The 22,549-nt window shown below is 36.8% G+C and overlaps 4 protein-coding genes across 5 annotated transcripts; 3 read left to right on the forward strand and 1 right to left on the reverse strand.

The window, feature by feature from the left end:
• Window positions 1–9,485: 9,485 nt before the first annotated feature.
• LOC106660141 (oocyte zinc finger protein XlCOF15-like) lies at window positions 9,486–10,644 on the reverse strand. Of its 2 annotated transcripts, none has more exons than XM_014382990.2 (2): window positions 10,477–10,644; window positions 9,486–10,399 (listed from the first exon to the last, which is right to left on the reverse strand). In XM_014382990.2, the coding sequence occupies exon 2, from the start codon at window positions 10,396–10,398 to the stop codon at window positions 9,718–9,720; it is 681 nt and encodes a 226-aa protein (XP_014238476.2). In that variant the 5' UTR covers window position 10,399; window positions 10,477–10,644; the 3' UTR covers window positions 9,486–9,717. The 2 variants fall into 2 exon arrangements, with proteins under 2 accessions (XP_014238476.2, XP_014238475.2); XM_014382989.2 differs by having other exon boundaries at window positions 9,486–10,404; window positions 10,477–10,642.
• A 2,965-nt stretch (window positions 10,645–13,609) lies between these two features.
• LOC111694634 lies at window positions 13,610–14,228 on the forward strand. Its single transcript, XM_023463534.1, has one exon. It carries the CDS (start codon window positions 13,641–13,643, stop codon window positions 14,214–14,216), a length of 576 nt encoding a protein of 191 aa, XP_023319302.1. The 5' UTR covers window positions 13,610–13,640; the 3' UTR covers window positions 14,217–14,228.
• An 18-nt stretch (window positions 14,229–14,246) lies between these two features.
• On the forward strand, window positions 14,247–15,251 carry LOC106659976. Its single transcript, XM_023463536.1, has 2 exons — window positions 14,247–14,467; window positions 14,567–15,251. Exons 1-2 carry the CDS (start codon window positions 14,247–14,249, stop codon window positions 15,249–15,251), a joined length of 906 nt encoding a protein of 301 aa, XP_023319304.1.
• A 2,403-nt stretch (window positions 15,252–17,654) lies between these two features.
• Window positions 17,655–20,768, forward strand: LOC106660103 (inversin-like). The gene is made up of 2 exons (XM_014382947.2): window positions 17,655–20,038; window positions 20,126–20,768. The coding sequence occupies exons 1-2, from the start codon at window positions 17,707–17,709 to the stop codon at window positions 20,146–20,148; spliced, it is 2,355 nt and encodes a 784-aa protein (XP_014238433.1). The 5' UTR covers window positions 17,655–17,706; the 3' UTR covers window positions 20,149–20,768.
• Window positions 20,769–22,549: the final 1,781 nt, after the last annotated feature.

Raw genomic sequence — 22,549 nt, forward strand, 5'->3', positions numbered from 1 at the left:
GAGTAAGAGAAAAGTACATAGGCATTAAAGTTACAAAAAAATTAAAAAGAAAATAAAAAATATTGAAAATTTAGAAAAATAAATAAATGATGGAAAGTGCATAGGCATTGATACTATTACAAAATAATTACATTTAGGGAATTTCAGCAAGAATTTCGGGAAAAAGCAAGAATTTACGAAAGAATTGTTGACTTCACCGATTAATACATAAGACGGGCTCCAAGCCTCCTGCAGGCCCTTCTAAGAAGAAGGTTTCTTCTAACGAAAGAGAGAGAAAAAAAAATTTAAAAATAAGAAATTTCTTAAAACGATTGTGTCGTTTTTCTCATTTCTTTTTATGTCTCATGTCTAATAGAGTTAGAGAAAAGTACATAGGCATTAAAGTTTCCAAAAAATTAAAAAGAAAATAAACAATATTGAAAATCTAGAAAAATAAATAAATGATGGAAAGTGCATAGGCATTGATAATATTACAAAATAATTACATTTAGGGAATTTCAGCAAGAATTTCGGGAAAAAGCAAGAATTTACAAAAGAATTGTTTGACTTCACCGATTAATACATAAGACGGGCTCCAAGCCCTCTGCAGGCCCTACTAAGAAGAAGGTTTCTTCTAACGAAAGAGAGAGAAAAAAAAAATTTAAAAATAAGAAATTTCTGAAAACGATTGTGTCGTTTTTCTCATTTCTTTTTATGTCTCATGTCCAATAGAGTTAGAGAAAAGTACATAGGCATTAAAGTTTCCAAAAAATTAAAAAGAAAATAAAAAATATTGAAAATTTAGAAAAATAAATAAATGATGGAAAGTGCATAGGCATTGATAATATTACAAAATAATTACATTTCGGGAATTTCAGCAAGAATTTCGGGAAAAAGCAAGAATTTACGAAAGAATTGTTGACTTCACCGATTAATACATAAGACAGGCTTTAAGCCCCCTGCAGGCCCTTCTAAGAAGAAGGTTTATTCTAACGAAAGAGAGAAAAAAAAAAAAATTTAAAAATAAGAAATTTCTGAAAACGATTGTGTCGTTTTTCTCATTTCTTTTTATGTCTCATGTCTAATAGAGTTAGAGAAAAGTACATAGGCATTAAAGTTTCCAAAAAATTAAAAAGAAAATAAACAATATTGAAAATCTAGAAAAATAAATAAATGATGGAAAGTGCATAGGCATTGATAATATTACAAAATAATTACATTTAGGGAATTTCAGCAAGAATTTCGGGAAAAAGCAAGAATTTACGAAAGAATTGTTGACTTCACCGCTTATAATATAAGATATTATACAAATTTTTTTTTAGGGAAGTTCAGCAAGAATTTTAGAGAAAAGCTAGAATTTTGGGGAAAATCAAGAATTTACGAAAGAATTGATGTGGAATGTCACATATATATATATACATTTGTATACATATGTGCGATAGCGGAGTCAACGGAATCAACGACTTCTATTTTTAACACGTCGATCATCTTAATAAAAAAAAATGAGACTGATTGAAGAGCTTACGTAAAATTACAGCTATTTAAGCAAAGAATAACGGTACGCATTTCTCTATCAACGTTATCCGAAAAATCGGAAGATCGAACATCTTTTTTCCTCGGCTTTTTCGTCTAAAAAAATCAATTCTCACTGAATCCAAGAAATCCGATAACACCGAGACATAATCAGAATCACTCATCAACTTCGTGATCAATACCAACTACAAGAACAAGACTACACTGAATTAACTCGATGCACATGTCGCACAAAATAACCATCGCACACATAGCAGCACACTTTCTCTTTCTCTCGCTTTCTCTTCGGAGGAGAACCGCATACAAGGTAAGTTACAATTACTTCTACGGGGTGGCACCACTCGCTGCGCTCGGGCTATAATCTACGCCGTGCCAAAAAGTGTTACTTATGCCACTAGTATCATAAAGTACTATTTTTGACCCCCTTCCCCCTCCCACNGCCCCCCCCCCCCCCCCCCCCCCCCCTTCTGGTATAAACGTCCATTTACGATCTATATTTTTTCTGAGGACATGAAGCAATTAAAAAATCTGAAAAAATTCACAAAAATACTTTCCAACAATCCAAACAACCTTGAATTTTTTCAGATTTTTTAAATGCTTCAGGCCTTTAGAAAAAATCATTGAAAATGCTGAAAATCGAGATACGGCGATATGAGCCGATATAGTAAACAGAAATTTTTTCAGTTTTTTATTGCATTGAAACACATGACCTCAATTTTTTTCAGATTTTTTCAGATGACCTAACGTACCTTTTGAAGCCAAAAACCGCTTTTTTTTACGAAAATAATTTAAATAACATGGGAAATTCGATAAATGTACAAAATAATAAATGTTGCACAATAAATTTTGTACATTTATCATTTTTAATTGAAAGTACATACCTTAATATGAATTTAGAAATTTGAATCCTATTAAAAAGTTGATAAATAAGTGTTGATAAACAACATTTAATGTCAAATATCCGAGTGCCGCACAGCGCGGCATTATTTAGTCGAATCGTTAAATTTGTAACTCGCTGTAAAAATATCTAAATGCACTTAGAAGTAAATGTAACGCATTATTTCGATGGGAAATTGCCTCAGCTTTCCGATGATGAGCTCAGATTTTTCGAAATTTTCCGCTTCATTCCGGAAAATTGAGTTTAAAGTTTTTCCGTCGATTTTCCCGGGTAAAGCGAAAGATTTCAGAAAATCTGAGCTCATCATCGGAAAGCTGAGGCAAAGCGAGAGAAAGAGAAAGTGTGCTGCGATGTGTGCGATGGTTATGTTGTGCGACATGTGCATCGAGTTAATTCAGTGTAGTCTTGTTCTTGTAGTTGGTATTGATCACGAAGTTGATGAGTGATTCTAATTATGTCTCGGTGTTATCGGATTTCATGGATTCCGTGAGAATTGATTTTTTTAGACGAAAAAGCCTCGGAAAAAAAGATGTACGATCTTCCGATTTTTTGGATAAAGTTGATAGAGAAATGCGTACCGTTATTCTTTGCTTAAATAGCTGTAATTTCACGTAAGCTCTTCAATCAGTCTCATTATTTTTGATTAAGATGATCTACGTGTTAAAAATAGTAGTCGTTGATTCCGTTGACTCCGCTATCCCCATAAAAATTCTTATCGTATTTTTCACCGTAAATAAACATCGTTTTGCACACTTACACACAAACACAGTCGCTAAGATTTTAGAATATTTAATGTTTCTGAGAGTTATTGCATGGGATTCCTTGCAGCAGCCAACTTTTTTTCTTTCTTCACTCGTGGACTACTCAAACTAGACTAATCAAATTAGGTGCCTAAGCCATCGCCCGGAAATACAGAACAATTAAGATCCGTAGTCCAATGTTACCAGCCCCCAGCTTACGAGCGTCGCCATCTACTGGTTAAATATCGCCAAAAATCGCCAACCGCGCGAGAATTCAATCTACATTGCAATTTATATCTCGAATAAATTAGGAGGTATTGAGGTATATGAAGATAATAAAAGAAACAAAATAAACAAATTCAAAATTCTTTATTTCAAAATTCAAAAACATGATTTTCGTACAGTGACAGTGAATCTACAATGTCTGAGATTTCATTTTCATCATCACATTCATCAATAATTCCATTTTCATACATCGCGTTAGAATTGAAACTTTTTATCATGTTTTTAGTTGGTACAAACAGGGCCGGATCAAGGGGGGGGGGGGGGGGGGGGNATCTGGGGGGGGCTTAGGGGGGCTTAAGCCCCGGGCCTTAACTTCCCAAGGGCCTCGGGTCGATAAGATCATTACGATATAAAAAAATTAATTTAAACGAATTTTTTCCATTTGCACTAGAAAAGGAAATACTAATGGTAAATGAAAAAAAAAAACAATGAAAATTTTGAGTTATTATTTAGTCAATAAAAATATATTTTTAATGTAATCAATTCTATACTCGACGCGCAAAATAAGATTATCATATAGACATGATTTTTATTGAGATTTTAGAAACAACTTGAACTCAAAAATCTATATAAGTTTCTATAAATATTTACATTAGAAAAAAATAAGCCCTTGTCATAATTTCACTGATGAAATGCACACTTATCCTCTTTGGGAATGATGTAATCATGTGCCTGCAATAAGTTCCAGCTATATTCGTAAAAACTATAAATCATTCACAAAAACTTAAAATCCTTCCATCATTTATTGCAAGCTGTGTTTGAATATTCAGAATTCTTATTGAAAAATAATTTGTGAATTTTATGGACTGTTTTTCAAAAATTTGTTATTCACAAAATCTCGAATTCATTGGATAGCCAACTTTACTTTCGCAGTTTTGATGAGCTAGTGGACCATCATATGGAATGTTTTTTGGTGCCTTATCAAATTGCCTCGCACCCCAAATTTCTTTAGCACTTAATGCATTTTTAAAGCGATTTTTGGATTTCTGGATAACACCATTTTTTCAAAAATTCAAAAATCGTTCCAAAAAATTCTGAAAAAGATCAGGCGTGTTCTTTGATCAATTCTTAACCCTTTTTGTTTTATAACTTTCTCTCGTTAAGTTGTTGGTTATCGAGTTAAAAATTGTCGGAATCATTTTATGACATACAGGTCTTCGGGAGTCAAATTTATGATCGCCATTTTGAATTTCGTAATTATAACTGTTTTACAATAAAGTATACAAGCCATTGACCAAATTTATATACGTAAGACGCACGAGCGAACTTTTTTTCCTTATTGAAATTTGAGTTAAACGAGATTTTTTTCTCGAAATTTCATGTTTTTATTTACAAAATTGTTTATAACTTTTTATTTAATAATATTTTTAGATTCTACCCCCAGATTCGATAAGTACATTAAATTTTACGAGAGAAATTATGTCTGAAAAGTTTTTCAAACAATTTCTAGTCGGTGTAATTCATCGCTATAAATGTTGTCCAAAAATGGTCATTTCAGGCGTTAAAGGGTTAAGAATAGTTCCTAAGAGAATAGTGTGCATTTCATTAGTGAAATTATGACAAGCGCTGATTTTTTCTTGACAATTGTAAATATACTTATAGAATCTTAAATCGATTTTTTAAAATTTCAATAAAAATCATGTACATATAATAGTCATATTTTAACTTCACGCTATCAACTATCATTACACTTACATTCACTACCGTATTGGTGTTTTACTTTTGAACCGGTTGAAATGTAAATGTTTTTGAACTATAAAAAAATTCAAGTTTTATTTCTGATCTTTATGTGCAATGATTAATTATGATAATTAAATCACCCGGTGACAGAGTCATTAAATTAAAAAAAAAACTTGAAATGTCAGAGTACGTGCAACCGTTGAAAAACATTTTCAACAGTGTGAAAAATTAAAATTTTCAAAAAAAAGATCGTGGAAAGAGAAAGAAAGAACCCTTCGAAAATGTTTACACGAATATTTTCGACTCTAGAAGGTTTCTTAATCCTTGAATGAACAATCAAAAATAAAAAGAAGGAAAACTATATTCTTTTAGCAGCTCCTACTCATACATAATACAAACGTATCGTAAAGTTTTACTTTAAATGGCACAATTTATGTAACCCATTTTAGTTTTCGACATTTTTGAAAAGATGACGCTTGTGCTTTTATTAAACTAGTAACTTTCAGGCGCGCTTCGCGCGCGTACATTTTTCAGTCAGTTTCGAAAAAGTTGCTATTTTGACCGTAGATGTCACTTTATTACGTTTCGACTCGAATCAAAAGTCACTCGACCAATCAGAGGCCGAATAGATTGGCTTTACTTTTAGGTCCATCTCTTTTTTATTCTCTTTTTTACTTTTTTATAAGTTAGATGCTAAAAAATCAATATTTTAACCAAATTTAGAAACAAATATTGTCTTAGAAATATGTACTTTTTCAAATCCTCGTAGGGCCTCAGCCAAATTTGATGGGTTCTATGAGTCCTTTTATGAGCAGACGCAAGTATGAGTAACCCGTGTATTGAATTTTCATTGATTTATCTCAAAAACACTTTGTAAAATAAAAGTGACACTTATTAAATAGTAATTTACTCGACTGTACCATTTAATTCTTTTTAAAAAAGACTGAATACTGAATTGTGGCTGGATATTGTGAGAGTCACATCAAGATAAGTGTGAATCGTACTCAGTGATAATGTCGAAACTAGCTCGACGAGGCTCGAGCGCGATTCACGCTCGGTCTCGAGGCTGAATCGCGCTCAGTGCTGATCACGATAATAGCTCAGCAGAACTCGTGAGTGATTCGTTTTCAGAACTCGAGCGTGAAAGATGTTCAAAAGTTTTTCCGTGTAGGGACGGTCGAATATGATGATGTACCTTTGCACGCGGCGAACGATGCGCGAGTGAAAATATGTGCGGATATCAGCTGTTCGTGCTCGCTCGTCTCGATCCGCGCATGTGACGTATGCCGCTACGGCACATTACCTATTCCAGAGCGCAATACATATGTATATACCGTAACGTACGCGACTCGAGAGTTGATATTATAATGGAATGCGCGGCACGTGATGCTCGTTCGTGATTATGCAAATGTCAATACTAGGAAAACACCGTATATTCGAGCGCTTTACTCGGGCGTCGCGACGCGCGCGCAAAAATTGCCATCGAGCAATCGCCTATAGCGCGGCACATAATGTTAGGTCGCGGCGCGATCCGCGGCTCGCGCGTCCGATCATTATAATAAAATATCGCAGCAGTTCGCTGCTCGATCATGACGAGGTGGATGCTTACACGCGGAAAAACGCCGATAAATGAAAAGCCGCCGCCGCCGTCATTACACTGCTCGCACACGCATACACGCGCGTGATTCTACTCCGATCATCTCGAGCGGTGTAAATAATATCGCCTGCAGCCGCGCGATGCCTTGCCTATATGGAGCGACAGACTGGCTGCAGTGCAGGATCACTGCGATGGGCTCGTGCTTTTCACGCTGCGGAGTTTCTCGCAAGGTATTTTTGCTCGATCTATACCTATCTAGTATGTATATACACATCCGTGGCGCGAATCGTACTTGTTGCTGCTACCAATATAGCACCTGAGCCAAAGCTCCGATCGTGATCGGCATATATGTGCTGCTGCTACTGTGTATATATAGCCTACGAGCTGACACGAGCATCTTCCTTTGTGAGCCACTCGTATACACTAGCCGCAGTTTCATCGAGCTCGATATGTTGCTGCAGCTCACCTTCGCCACTGGCAGACTGCCTGGCGTATATTATACATCAACGTCTTCATAACGCTTGGGCCTTGTACCACCACGACTTTTTTCGTACAATTTTATTATTCTTTTTTATCTAATCATACCCACGCATGTGTGCGTAAATGCAATGGGCGCACTGGTTCAGAGCTGAGTTGCTCATTTATGTATAATAACTCTACGCAAAAGAGACACAGTTTCTAAGGCTTTTGTTGTTGCAATGAGATATACCGATCCTATATGTAGCGAGCAATCAAAAATATTTTTATAAAAACCTTCATTTTGATTTAAATGCAAATTCTAACACTTCACATTTCAGCTTTCAATTGCGTTTATGGACTACAAAGATAGTTTTCGCCAGTACCAACATACTCCGTTGAAAAATTTTTTAATGTAATGCAGATTAAATGTAAATAAAGACATTAAAATTAATACTGAATTTTATTTAAAGTACTTTCACTTAAAATCTTCGTTAAAAATTAACGTCTAGGTACTGATTTATTTTTTGCATAAATTGCACAAAAATTTATGAAAAAATTGTACATTATCTTTAATGTATAAATTGAGCGAAAGTATTTAATTTTATACTCAAATTAATACATTTTTATTGAGAATAATTGTTTTAATACTGATTTACCTTTTGCGTTGATTGTTCAAAAATTTTATTAAAATTCAATGAAAATGAAAGCCACTAGATAGCGAGTATTTTCTTCTGCGAATCTGCAAGGGGTAATATTAAAATGATAGCATAAGAGGTTGCTATGAGTTTAGAAAAAAACCCAAATATCCGGCTTCCTTCCCATTTACACGTTAAAGTTTATTATTTAAAGAAGATGCAAATTGTCGATTGAAAATCTAAAGTAAGTTTCAGTATTTTTTAATCATTTCATTAATTCCTTGCTTCTTGTAAATTAATTTGCAAATATTTTGTAGGTTTTCAGCATTGTTTAAACTACGCACCTAATGTTTTTCAGTGAATCATACAATCAAATAACTCGAAAAATAGAGTTCCATGTATTTTGAGAATCATGATCTAGTCTGCAGCTACCTCCACAAAACTTCTGGCATGAATAGTTAAGTATCAAAGAGCAAAGACTCGTTTTACATTCAGCGTCGAATGGGGATCAATGAAACTGCCCGGTACAGTGCAGATAAGTAGTACACGTTTTTGTTATTGAAAACAACGTGACTCGGCCGATTCGTTTGAAAAAATACGAGATACATTTTTTGCATATATCTGAGGTGCTTTTAAAAATGTTTTTGTACAAAAACACGAATTGGAATATAAGAATGAAAAAAGGTGAGCAAAAAACTTGTCAGCCGAGAGCGTGTAAGTGGCATAATAAATTATTAAGTCTGCTCACGCGACGACGTTAAGTTGGTTTTTGTTTCTTATTGATGTAAATATGCAACTGTGCGAGATTATCAGGTTGAATAAAAAATAGAAAGTATGTTATCAGGGAAAAAAATTTACGGTGGCTTGAATTGAGGCACGATAATTAGGCGTTAATTACATTAGCAGCAAAAAATTATAAAAATATGTCATCATAGAGACGTTTTAACACCAAATGTGCTGGATTATTTATTCTCTTTCGAGCATTTTTCTTTCTCTTGTTTCCGACCGTAAACAATTTAATAATTAAAATAAAATTTCAAAACATGTTAAGTATAAAAACAAGATTTAAAGTTGAAATTTTATGAAGAATGGTGTGTGGCCGTACTCAATCAATATAGTTCATAATTTTTTCTATCAAATGGTATTTTTCAATTACTGCCTGCTAATGGAAGAGACAATAGTAATTTCATGTGATTATTTTTGAAAGCAAGTTTATTTCTTGTCTTTCTTGTCTTTCTTGTCATTGCCTGTGAAAGAAAGTTTATTTCAAGTAGAAGCTTTTTTGAAAAAATGCTCGCTCCACGATTGAATCATAGCGGCGTCGCAGTCGTGGATGGGCCTCTGCATGCGTCGAGCAGATGTCGCTGCTCCTAGCGAGTCTCGCACGTGTAGCAGTAGTAGGTGATCGGTTTGTTGTTGCACTTACTGGCACTGACTCGCGTGTAATTCGTACAATCAATATTTTATTTTAATTTCAATTTTTGACTCGCGATCGCCACTGTTCACTCGACGCACGACTGTTAAAAAACAGTTTCAAAGTCGAGTCTAGAGCCGTGTGGTCATTTTTGATAACGATTTCCCAACTGCTTGTGATAATTCAATTTAATCTCTCGATTTCTTTAAAATAAAAAAATACACACACAAAGCAATAACAGTTCAATATTTTTTTATATACTCGCTTTTTTCTCTTTTTTTAAGTTGTATGTCATGTATACTTTATTCTCAATACAAAATAGTATAAAAATGAATAATTTAATTAATTATTATATATAACAATATTACATAATATATATTATTATATATTAATGGCTTTTATCTTATTATTTTTATACATTAACTACAGATAAAGTATTTACATCAACAACTTATACGCTGCTCGTTTATATACATCGCTCAATTTTTCCCCCATATTTAAACCTTCCTCGTGCTTCGCCCACCCAGCACGTGTATACTGACTCGATGCGACTCCATATTATCCTTGCGCGCGAACTGGCGCGGACACTCGGGACACTTGTGATACCTCATGCCGAGATGCACCGACTCCACGTGCCGCCTCAGATGATTCTTCAGGCCGAACTTTTTGCCGCACTCGTCGCAGTGGAAGTTGGGCGGTAGGTGGCAACTGGCGAAGTGGAAGGTCAGAGTGCTGCGCCAGCCGAAGCTCATGTCGCACTGGCCGCACTTAAACTTCTTCACGCCGAGATGCACGAGGTCGACGTGCTGCCGGAGATTGTACTTGCGCGTGAACGCCTTGGCGCACTCGTGACAGCTGAAGGGCTTGAGGCGACGATGCTCGCGGTCCTTGTGCTGGCGCAGATAGGCGCCGTTGCCGAATTTCAGGGGGCACTCGTCGCAGGCGAACTTGGGCTCGTGCGAGTTGGAGCGATGCTGCCGCAGACCCGCTTTGGTCGCGTAGGCGGCGGGGCACTTGTCGCAGATGAACGGCCGGTCGATCTCCGGGTGCTTCTTGAACACGTGCTGCTGCAGATCGAGCTTCTCCGAGAACAGGATCATGCAGATCTTACAGTAGAGTTGCTCGCCGTCTCCCATGGACGCTGGGAAGTTGTTCTTCTGTCTTTTCTTTCTGCACATTCTTTACTATGAAAACAAAGTGAGATTATTTTCGTAAATGAGTAAAATAATCATATTCGATATTGTTCACACCCGCACCTTCGATCGAGTAATTATCGCGCTAAAATTTAAAGTTAAAACTTGGATATGTAATATTGTAATCCCTTATCTCTCGGCTGTGCTCGTATATACGCGCGATATTACTACGAGTACGGTCGCTCGACTTCTATATTATTATTCTCGATAGTTGATTAATTAGAGCTTCGCGAGGCAGCGTTTGACCCCGTCTACATGGTGTTGTAAAAACACGTACGAGCACTTGTTTACATTCGTGAAAGCAATTTAATTCCTATCCCCTACGGAAATTTCAGCGCCACTCTAATTCTTAAAAACTCTTAAAAACTCTTTAAAAGTCTAAATAAGTACTAAAAATTCTTATAAATGTTCGGATTTCGTACCATGATTTTTAAGAGTTAATAAAACTTTATAAGAGTTTTAAATGATATAAATAGAAATATTCAGACGGGTAAGGCAATCGCTTATTGAATTTTAAAAAATATTTACAAGTTACAATCATTTTTGTAAAGATTTGATTTTATAAAGATTTGATGAAAGTTTTCAATATTCTTAAAGACTATTTTGATCGGTATCCACGCTCACCAAAGGTCATGGTGAAAAAACTATACAAGCAACTATATGAACAATATAGAAAAAATAAAAAGAATGAAAAAAAAATCTTAACATTTTTTATAAAAAATTGAGTCTCCAAAAGGTTTAATGAATTTTCAAAACTCTTTAAAATTATCAATCAGATGTGCAAAATCCGAACATTTACAAGACTTTTTAAGACGTCTTTAGACTTTTTTAGACTTTGTAAAACTTTCTCGTGAGAAAAATTTCCGTCAGGGTTGCACAAATGATTGCAGCAATAAAATAAAGAAAAATAAATTCTTATTTGATAAGACTTGATGAGACTTAAAGAAAGCCCTTTATTTGTTTTGCTACTTTTACAGAGCGTTTAATGTGTTTTGACTGCACAAAAAAGTAAGTGGCGAAAGGTCGACTTTTGAGAATGAATTTAGTTTCAAAGAATTTTCTATCTATATTTTTTCTGAGGACCTGAAGAAATTAAAAAATTTGAAAAAATTCAAAAAAATACTTTCCAATAAACTAAACAACCTTAAATTTTTTTCAGATTTTTTGCGTGCTTCAAGCTTTCAGAAAAAATCTTTGAACATTTTGAAAATTCATATACGGTGTTAGAATGCAATAACCTTTTCGAAAAATTTTTCTCTTTTTTATTTTATTGAAAAAAGTAACCTCAAATTTTTTCAGAGATGCGAACGCATCGTTTGAAGCGAAAGCCCCCTTTACGAAGCCTCGAAAAATCTGAAAAAAATTTTTTCTCGTTTATTCATCAAGATATATAACCTTAAAATTTTTTCAGATTTTTTAATTGAAGGCGATAGCTTCTAAGGCCAAAAAATGCTATTTTTAACAAAAAAGGTTCCTAGAACCCGATGGTTCCGGTCAAAAAATTGGAAAATATTTTTTTTAAATTTCTTGTCAAATTTTAATTAATTTTGACCGTTTCAAATTTCCGATTGAAGTCTCCTAGCTCAATCTAGAGTATTACAGATGATGTAAGTGTAACCTTTTACTATAAAAAATAATTATAAAAGAAACCAATAAAACTGTGAGAAGCAGCTAGCGAGCAGCTACACATGTATTACAATTTAATGTATCTCGCGCATCTTCTATGCATAATTTCGATGACACACACGACAGGTAAAAAGTAACATCATGTCGGACACGAGCAGCCACCGTGAACAATGCCGAATTGAGCGGCCTAAAATCATCACCTCTTTCAGAGGTCTCCATTAATTAAACGCTTGCAGAAACTCTTGCGAAAATACAATTCGCACGGCAAAGAAATGTACACGCGCTGCCGCGAGATGAATGAATATCGGAGAAAAACTATAAAACTGCAGTGACCGCGACTCCACCGATTTCGGGAAGACCCGGGGTTTTGTAATGTACACGCGCATGCAAGATATGTGTGAATTATTCACACATATCGAGCCGACTTCATACGCTGCAACCGCTAAGGCGGGGGCAAATTTAGGTGTATATAAGCTACGAGAAAAGAGTCTCAGCAGCTTCTTCTTATCTACGAAATCGCACACTGCTTATCGTGAGCTCTGTGGTTCTTCCAATTTTGTGAGGCGCGCATCGAGCCATTATGCGCAAGCTCTGTCATTTCCGATTTTTCATACGGTGTACAGTCAGTCGCCATTCGTTGCTGTAGACTCTTATGCTCATTTTATTCGAATTTCTCGATTTTTCCGATGAAAATGGAAAATTTCGAAAAATTGGATAGCACCATTGGAAAAATGAGAAAAAACTACATCGAAAACATATTTTTGTTAAATTTTTCGAAATAAATTGGTTACTGTTATTGGCACAAAACGCGAACGTAGCGGCTACGGCGCGCGCTGGCCGCGGCCGGGCGGTCGAGCGCCGACTAAAACCTCTCTTGTAGCTCGAAATTTTCAGTTGTTGCACACGCTGAAAAATAGTGTTTTCGACGTAAAAAGACATGCTCTTTCGATTGGAAACATAAAAAAGGTAAAAAAACGTTGTTTTTTGAGATAATCAACTTTGAAATATATTTTTCAGTTTTTTTCCGGGAAAATGGTAAATTTCGGAAAATTGGACCCCACCATCGGAAAGCTGAAGTAATTTCCCATCGAAAACCTATGTCACATATTTTTTCTAAGGATGTTTAGTGCCTTTTCTGGCGAGTTAGAAATTGAGTGATTTTGCTTAAAAAGGCCGCTCGGCCGGGTCGCTAGGACAGTTCAGGAATTTTGCCCCATATATAGACAGCACATACGTATTTTATGTATTATCGTATACGCATAAGCAAGAGAGCTCAACGCAGTCAATCCCGTGAGCTAAGCTGACTGCATGGCTTTTGTTGTTACGTTGCCTCGTGTGTATACGTAAATCGTAATCGTGTGTATACGTCTCGGCAGCAGGCAGCAGCAGAATAAGAAAGCAGTTCTATGTAGCTGGCGCGGCAACCAATCACAGCTCGTAGCGCAAACCGACGCTGCATAGGCAGTTATTGGCCTCGAGTCTGTGACATGTAGCGCCCATGGTGTCAGGCAAATGAACTGTGAGAGGTCAATGCTAGTGTCAGTTAATTAAGAGTTAAGATACATTGGATACCACGTGCAGCTGCTTATTTACAAATAAAAATGGACAAAAAAACTGAAGTGAAGAAAATAAAAAGTAAAAGGTGTTGTGTGCATAACTGCCAAAATAAGACTGGCATTACACAAGTGCCTTTTTATCATTTTCCAACAGATAATAAGCTATTTCCCCATAAAGTAGCTCGCAGAAATGCTTGGATAAAAGCAGTAAGACTAAATCGTAGTGATGGGTCTGAATGGCAGCCGAGCAAACACGATTTAATTTGTGGTCAACATTTTGTTGGAAATATTAAATCCGAGCATCCTAACAGCCCCAGCTTTAACCCAACAATTTTTCCAGCTGCTTACAAAAATACAATTAGTAATCCTGAAGAGGCACGTCAGCGTTTTGAGCGTTGGATAAATAGAAACAGTTCATCCAAACCAAGTGTTGACCTAAAAGTTGAAGATTTATCAATCAATACTACTTGTGACAGTGACTTGTACAGTATTGATACTGTGGCAGAAGAAAAAGTTGTGATTAGTACTAAAAGTGTTGGAATACAAGTTTACTTTACAGAAGAGACAGATACACGAGAAATATTTATTTCTAATTTAATGCAATCATCTTCATGCGGCTAAAATAAACGTGATGCAGAGACATATGTTGCAATGCCTGTAGTGATTAAAAAAGGATGCAATCCTGTTAATAAAACTTGGATCAGTGAAGATAATAACCCCAGTTTTGTTGAAAGTTTGTGTTGTTTACACAAATTGAAAAAAGAAGATGGTATAAGTGGCTTTGAAGGATATCGCAGCATGTTAAAGAGCGATAAAGCAATGTTACAATTTTGTGGAGTACAAGTTGAAAATTTTAATTTATTTATGAAAGTGTTATCAGCAGGCTATCGTTGCAACAAAAAAAATATTATTAGTATTGAAAATAGATTACTAATATTTTTTTTTTAAATGAAAACTGGTTTAACTTTTAGTACAATTGGTATAATCTTTGGTATACATAGGACTACGGTACCAGACATTTTCTTTTCATTAGTACAGTATTTGAACAAAGCCTGTAAAGATTTTGTTCCTTGGCCAACTCAACAAGAAGTTAGAGGTACCACGCCATCCTGTTTTAAGCCTGAGTACAGCAATTGTAGAGTGATCATTGATGCCACTGAATTCAGGATGGAAGAACCTCCACGCACTGATGACCAAATACAATCATGGTCCCATTATAAAAAAGGATACAGGCTCAAAGTTGTTGTTGGGTGTACGCCAGGTGGTTTGATATCATTTATTAGTGGTGGATATGGTGGCAGAGCTAGTGACGTACAAATCACTGCTTCATCAGAATTATTGAAGCTCTTAGAACACGGTGACATTGTATTAGCTGACAAAGGCTTTCCTACTATTCAAACTAAATTGATGGAAAGTGGTAAGAGTGTTCTAGTAGTAATGCCTCCGTTTGTCCAAAATCATCACTTATCAGCAGAAGATAGGGAGAAGCAACGCCATGTAGCCAGAGTTAGAATCCATATAGAAAGAATTATGCAAAGACTCAGAGTTTACAAAATACTGGACTTATTTACAATTAAGATGCTACCTTATGTGGATGACATAATATTTATGTGTTGTGTTCAAGTCAATCTTCAACCACCCATTATCAAAGATTGATATGTATGATTGGACAGTGAACGCTCATCTTTATAAATAATAATTGTGAATAAATCAATTATGTAAGCAAATATAAAACTTTTACTTTTTATTTTATTTAAAACTGTTTTAACAATATTTATTCATGCATTGTATAAAATAAATATACATATATACTAATTAACATTTCCTGAATCATTTTCTTTGGATTTTTTTAGTTCAAAGTTATATAAGGCTAGTAAGTAAGATTTATAATAAAATTTTTTCAATTTAGGTACAATTTTTGATAAAAATGTCTCATCTCTAAAAACTTTCACAAGAGTTGATCCTTTTGGTGACCATACATAAAAAAAACAAACATTTAAGCCAGTAGCGTACAATGATACCTGACATTGTGTATAATATACATGGGATTTTTGCAGCTCTATTGTATTATTTATATATTTCAAGTAACCTACATTACAAGTATTATTACTAGATTCAAATACTTTTTTGGTCTTACAGGTATATGGGCATTTGATTTCTAAAATTCCTTTTATACTAAATCTATTGTTTTTACCAATAATGACACCATCAACACTCACAGCGAGCCATGGCTGAGTGGGCATCACAAATGCACCAACCTGTACAACTGAGACCTTATATTCGTTTGAAAATTGAATTAGTGCTCGAGTTTCATTTTTTATTCCATATTCAAGGCTGCTCACATAACTAGACAAATTTTTTTGAATTGGTGTATTGTCACTGGACAGAAATTGATCAGCTAAGTAATAATAGTTTTTAATTGGACAAGTTTTAATTTTGTGGGCTTTAGAGCTAGCACTTATTCTAATTTTTCTAAGAGAAAACCACTCATTGCACTTACTTTGGGACACAGTATCAACACAGAGATCAACGATACGTTGTTCTGTTTCACACACATTAATTTTATAAAAGTTTAACAAGAGCTTATCCGTTTTTGTAGTATCTACATAGTAAATCTTGCTTTTATAAGATGATTTGACTAGTTTTTTTATACACTTTGGCAATTCTTCTTCAACATGTTTTTGAACAATAGAATCTGCCAAGTCACTCAGCATACTTCTAAAATAAATTTTATTTTGATTTTCATTTCTAAAGGAAAATAATCTTTTCATGGGGCAGTCTGGAACCAGTAGTTCATCAAGTCTTAATTTATAAGGAATGACTTCATCTTCATTCTCAGCTTTTCTCTTCTGTCCAAATCTATCTTTAAAGAGCATTGGCTGCGAGTACTTTTCCTTCGCCATTAATTTTTCCGAAGGCTTACCCCACTGTTGCTCGAACGAGGTCTTTGACAGGCTGCGCTCATTATTTATAAAATGTATTAATGCGTAAATATGTTTGCAGTCAAAGGTGCTTGAAGCTAAACAATCACAAGTGTGTTGTGTCACTCGCCGCTGATCATCAATCTGAAAATTTTTTTTTTTTTAATAAAATGAGTTGCTGTTAGTGTTTATAAATAAATTTTTGCATTATGTACTAACCGAAATTTGGACTTTATAATCATTTTCGTTGCGGTTTTTGGTCCTAATGCACAGAGCACGAATAACTTTACACTTATTTAAACTATTTTCTTCTGTGACAGAATGAATATGTCCACAAATCGCTAAATTAGTGCCATTTTTGATCGGATCTGGCCAGAAATCGATGTTGTGCGTAATCGCTAAAAAACCCGTTTTTAAAACGACGTCCATAATGACGATTGATGATTCCAACTCGAGGTGATTGGCAGTGTTTGTAATTTTAAAATTTTTTATAAATTATCACCGATTGTTTATTTATGAGTGGTTTATGGTGGGTGCCTGCGTGACATTGTATGCAAATACATGCAAGCGTACAAATCTCTGGACCTATGACAGTTCATGATACCGCGCGCTTGGCGCTGCAGTCGAGACTCAAAGCCAATACTACCAAAGTTGCGCTCGCTCGGACGCACGGACGGACAGACGGACGGACGCTCGGTTTTTACGGTTTTACCCCCGATACCAAACGTGAATATAGATGCTTCACATCAATACCAAACGTGAATATAGATGTTTCACATCAAAAATATATCGAGCGATCAGGCCAATATTGTAATATGTTCATCGATTCATCAAAATACAACTTCTGATAAATTTTGGTCGTCGGCAGACAAACAGATTTCATTATTGAGCATCATATGAGCCAATAAAACATGATTTTTCTCTAATTTTCCTTGATTCTTGTCAAGTGCTATAAAATGCTGTACGATACTCGTGCCATGGGGAAACTTTTCGGCCCAGCTATTAGGCGCATATCTGGAAAACAATATCGAGCGTTTGTCGATCGAACTGCTCCGAAATCACACGTCTCGCTTTTTGTGTATGTTTACATTGCTGCTTGGGCGCTTATGTTGAATCGGCTCGTCGTCGAGAATGTGCCGCGAGCACGACTGTGGCTCACACAGCGGCATATAGGCAGTGTCGCGTACCGTATGTCGAGTCGTTCAGTTCGATACACGCGTTACGACACAATAAATTATCGCATCGATCGCAGTGCTGCAGTGATTGTAGTGAAATCATCAGAGAGCGAGAACGCGTTAGTGCGAAAGCGTGCAACCAACATGGACTATACGCAAAAAATTAAATATTGGCGAGGTGAGATCAGTTGGGATAACGAAAAAGATCGACGCAAATTTCGCCAGCAACTGTCCTCCTTGGATTACAAGAGATGGAAGGGCCCACTGCCGGATCTCCGAGAAATTCTTCGGCCGGAAGAGATCGACTGGCTTCTCGCGGAGGACGTGAAGAGGAGAGAATCCGGACCCACTTACGACGACGACGTCAATTGTTTCGTCGACCTCGTGTACGAGACCGGCTACGAGGACGCAGGCAGCGATACCGCGATTCGCACCACACCGATACATCACGCGGCTCGGCGCCGCTACTGTTACTGGGACAAAACGATCCGTAAGCTCTTCAAGATTTACGCCAGACGCGACGTCAACTACACCGACGAGCTGGGCGTGACGCATTTCCACGTGGCCTGCGAGTACGGCCTCGACGACGTGGCGCGAAAATTCCTCGAGCTCGGCCGCGGCCGGCTGGATCCCGACTGTCTCGCGCAGAGAGCCCGAGTCGATCCGCCGCTGCACTCGGCGCTGCGGCGACGGCACGCTGCGGTGGTCGAGCTGCTGCTGCGAGCCGGTGCCGATCCGAATCTGGCCAGCGTCAAGGATAACAACGGCTCGACGCCTCTGCACACCGTATGCCGGGAAAGACACGGCGACTTGATGGAGCTGTTTTTCAAGACGAGCGAGGACGAGGGTCGCGCGGTGCTGGTCGACGCTCGCGACCAGTCCGGCCAGACGCCGCTGCACGCGTCGCTGTTGCGCTGCCACAGGCGGGTGAGCGAGTCGCTGCTCAGGCACGGCGCGAATCCGAATCTGGTAGACGCCGTTGACGGCGCGACCGCTCTGCACGTCGTCTGCAAGAGGAACTACGACGACGAGCTGGACCTGGTGGAGGCGATATTCGAGATAAGCGAGGAGAAGGGTCGAACGGTGGAGGTCGACGCCAGGGACAAGTCGGGCAACACGCCGCTGCGATACGCTCTGGGCTGGGGTAACGGGCCGGTGGTCGAGTCGCTGTTGAAGAGAGGCGCGGACGCGAATTTAACCGACGTCGAGGGATTCACTGCTTTGCACACGATCTGCGCTAACGGCGACGGCGATGACCCCGACCAGGACGAGTTGACGAGGATCGTACTCGAGTCGACCCGCGAGGTCGATGCTCTGGACAAGCTAGGCAGGACACCGCTACACTTGGCTCTGGCCGCGGGCTGCAAAAAACGGCTCGTCCGGGCGCTGCTGGATAACGGCGCAAACGTGAATCGAGCCGATGCCGAAGGATCGGCTGCTCTGCACATCGTCTGCCGGAGAAATCAACTCGACGACGATGACTCGACGAAGATGCTGCTTCTCGAGATCATCGCGGAAGCGAATGTCGACGCGAAGGACGAGAAGGGCCGGACTCCGCTGCAATGGGCCGTGGCAAATCTCCGTCCGGACTTGATCGACCTACTGCTGGCTGGAGGCGCCGATCTGTCCGAGTTTCGTTTCCCCACCGAGGACTATTTCGGCGCGAGATTCGACCGTCACGGCTATCATCACTGGAACGAGTTCAAGCTGAAGCTGATTTGTCGCGCTCTCGCCTGCGTCGAGCGTCTGGACGAGCGGGGATACCAGCTGGACCGAAGCGACGCCTCGACGATCGTGAAATTTTTCACCAAGTACGGAGTGTTCGAGACGACGATGGATTTGAAGAGGCGTTGGTTCGACAACGACAGTTACGCGAGCAAACTGAAAAGTATAACGGTCAATTTGCGTCGAATTCGTGACGACGACGACGACGACGACGAGAAGGAAGAGAACAAGGAGGGGAAGAAGAAAGAAGCAGCGAGCGCGGATTTACCGGAACGTCCGAGTCTGTCCCTGTACGACCTGATGAAGCTGCCGGCCGAGGAGGCGGAAAAATTACTGCTGCGCACGGACTACTTGAAGTTCGCCAACTCGTACGACTGGTGGAAGTGGCGCCGTGAATATCGCGAGCCGTGCGTCGTCTATCTCTGCGAGACGCTGTCGAGAGGATTTCTGCACCGATGGGCGCCTCTGTTTTTCTCGGAGCTGATGCGCCATCGGATGCCGATTCTCTGCTGCAAAAAAGTCACCGATCGGCTGACGTGCAGCGATCGGTTGAATGTACATCTGGCAGCGGAAATTTTTAGGAAAGAGGTGGAGAGCCAGAGGCTTGATATCGATGGCAAAGGTACATTTTCAACTTTTTTTTGGCCAATTAAATCGATTCGTTTGTTTCGGAATTTTTCTAAAGAACTTCTATCATTTTTTTTTTCAGGCAATGGAGTCGAGGATACATAGATTTACTTTTGTTTTGTTAATGTTAGAATATTGTTATTAGTGTGCACGATTTTCATTATATGTCAAATTAATATTTCATTGAATGAAAAATTAAATAAATGAAATAAATCGGTCACTCAATTATATATAATCAAAGCCATGTATTGAATTTTGTCAATTATCTTCTTGATACAACTTAAATTTTTTTTAAGCAACATAATCGCAGAAAAATTGATTTTCAGCCAGTTTGATCGATTATAAAAACTTTCATTCATTTACGGAAGATTTAACGCTAATCTATATCGAAGAAATTCTGAGCAGCCGTTTCCACGTAATTTGAACGAGTTGTGAATTATTCCGTTATAATTTATTTTCCTGTAGGAAAATTAATAAAATACTATATATTATCTCTTACTTTTATATTGATTCATTTTTTCAATCAATGCAGATAGTCTCTGATGAACTAAAGCATTAGTTTTTTAGCTGGAGTGCGTCTTTTTGTGACGGTGAGTGAGTGACTTTGGCACTAACTATCGAAGTTTAAAATCGATCGTAAATTATCTACTAAAGACTGAATCGAAAAAGGGTTCACATTAAAATCGATTAACAAAAAATTGAATAATAAAAATTAATACTCACAGGCGAACGAGTCAAAAAATCAGCTGGATAAAAACAGCTGCGTATTGTGATACTTCTTTACATACGTGTAAATATTATATTGAATATGAATAAAAATCAAGCAATTTAATGTATACAATTAAAAATAAAAATACAAATTATAAATAAAATTAAAAAAATTTAAGTCAGCTTCATAAGAACTATTGCAAAATATGAAACTAAAGTTTATTTTTACGGTAAATTTAATGTTCTCCTCGAATCGATGAGACTTTATAAAAATTGTTATAATCACAAAATATACTTAAAATACGACTATTTACCGTTCTTTTTTTAATCTTCATAATAAATAATAATAATGCACGAAATGACATCAACTATATTTAAATTGATATGCTACAAGTATGTATCTACACTTAAATTGAAGAATGTAACACAACTTTCTTATGCGCGGCGGCTAAGTTTAGGCATGAGCAGTTACTTTATTTTTTTAATTCCCCAAAGCAGCTATACATGAAATTATAATATTGTTACATCGAACACACAGTTTTTACACATAAAAAAAAATCACGCAGTGATTCTAAAACAGTTCGTGTTCACGCACTTTCATTTTTTTAAATCTTTTTCAACATATTCATTCATCACTACGACGGTTGGCCCTTGTTTTGCGAATGAAATAAGCGGTGATACTTCGAAAGAGGGTGAAACTCGTGATATCAAGCCAGATTACCGAGTCAAGAAAACTTGACATAAATTTTGGGATGTTAAAATTGTTCCATAATGCGATAAAAAGCCATCAAATATGATAGTATCATTTGCAAAACCTGAAAAATACTTTCATTATCTGAATTTCTCGCCATTGCATATAAAATTAATCCATGTAATATTTATAGCTCACTTCACTGAATGTTTCATAATTCATAAGAATCGTAGGGCCGGCCATAAAAGTGCAAGGATTCGCTGTTCGGATAATCAATATAAGAATTAAACGTGCTTCTTTTACTGATAATAAATACCATTTAGCGTCGTAACTGAAAGAGCATTTTGGATATGATTTTTTTTTAATTTCATCATATTCATTTGTATAATAGTTTTATTACCAGTTTCTATTCAATTGATCACAGGCATTTATTATATCTTCACTTAAATAAATCAAGTAGAAAAGAATCATAACTCCAACGACCATGCAAAGAACCATTTTTGAAGCAAATAGTTTATCGTAAGAAATTACAACTAAAAACTAAAAAAAATTTTTAAAAATTAACTCTTAAGCCATTAATTTTTTTCTTGTAGAGTGAATTAAATGTTATATTTGAAGAATTTTTATAAAATTACCCAAAATCCTGCTAAACTTAATAAAAATACATCTAGAGCAATAATTATGAAAAATTTCGTTTGTACTACTCCGGATAAATCTTTGAACAATCTGAAATATTTTGATTAAATTTTAATCCATCATACATCTAATTGTGTGACAATTTTTGTATATTTTCCACTTTCAGAAAAAAAATAGAATCTCATTTTAATAAAATCAAAATTACTCAACTTTATGGTTTGTTGATGTATACGAATGTTATCGCGAATCCTTCTGTTAATTATTTTCATTTTTTGTTCGTGTGTCAAAATTGTGGAACTCGATTTTAATTCTTCTTGCATGTGTGCCATATCACGTCTAAAATAAAAATAATGCGAACATTAAAATTTAACATAAAATTGATTCGAGTTCATATTTACCCTAACATTGTGAACAATCCTACAATAAATTTTACAGTAAAACCTTGAAAAAAATTCATAGCATTGATAACAT

This window comes from Trichogramma pretiosum, unplaced genomic scaffold (assembly GCF_000599845.2).
Source record: "Trichogramma pretiosum strain Unisexual culture from Peru unplaced genomic scaffold, Tpre_2.0 scaffold165, whole genome shotgun sequence".
Lineage (NCBI taxonomy): Eukaryota > Metazoa > Arthropoda > Insecta > Hymenoptera > Trichogrammatidae > Trichogramma > Trichogramma pretiosum.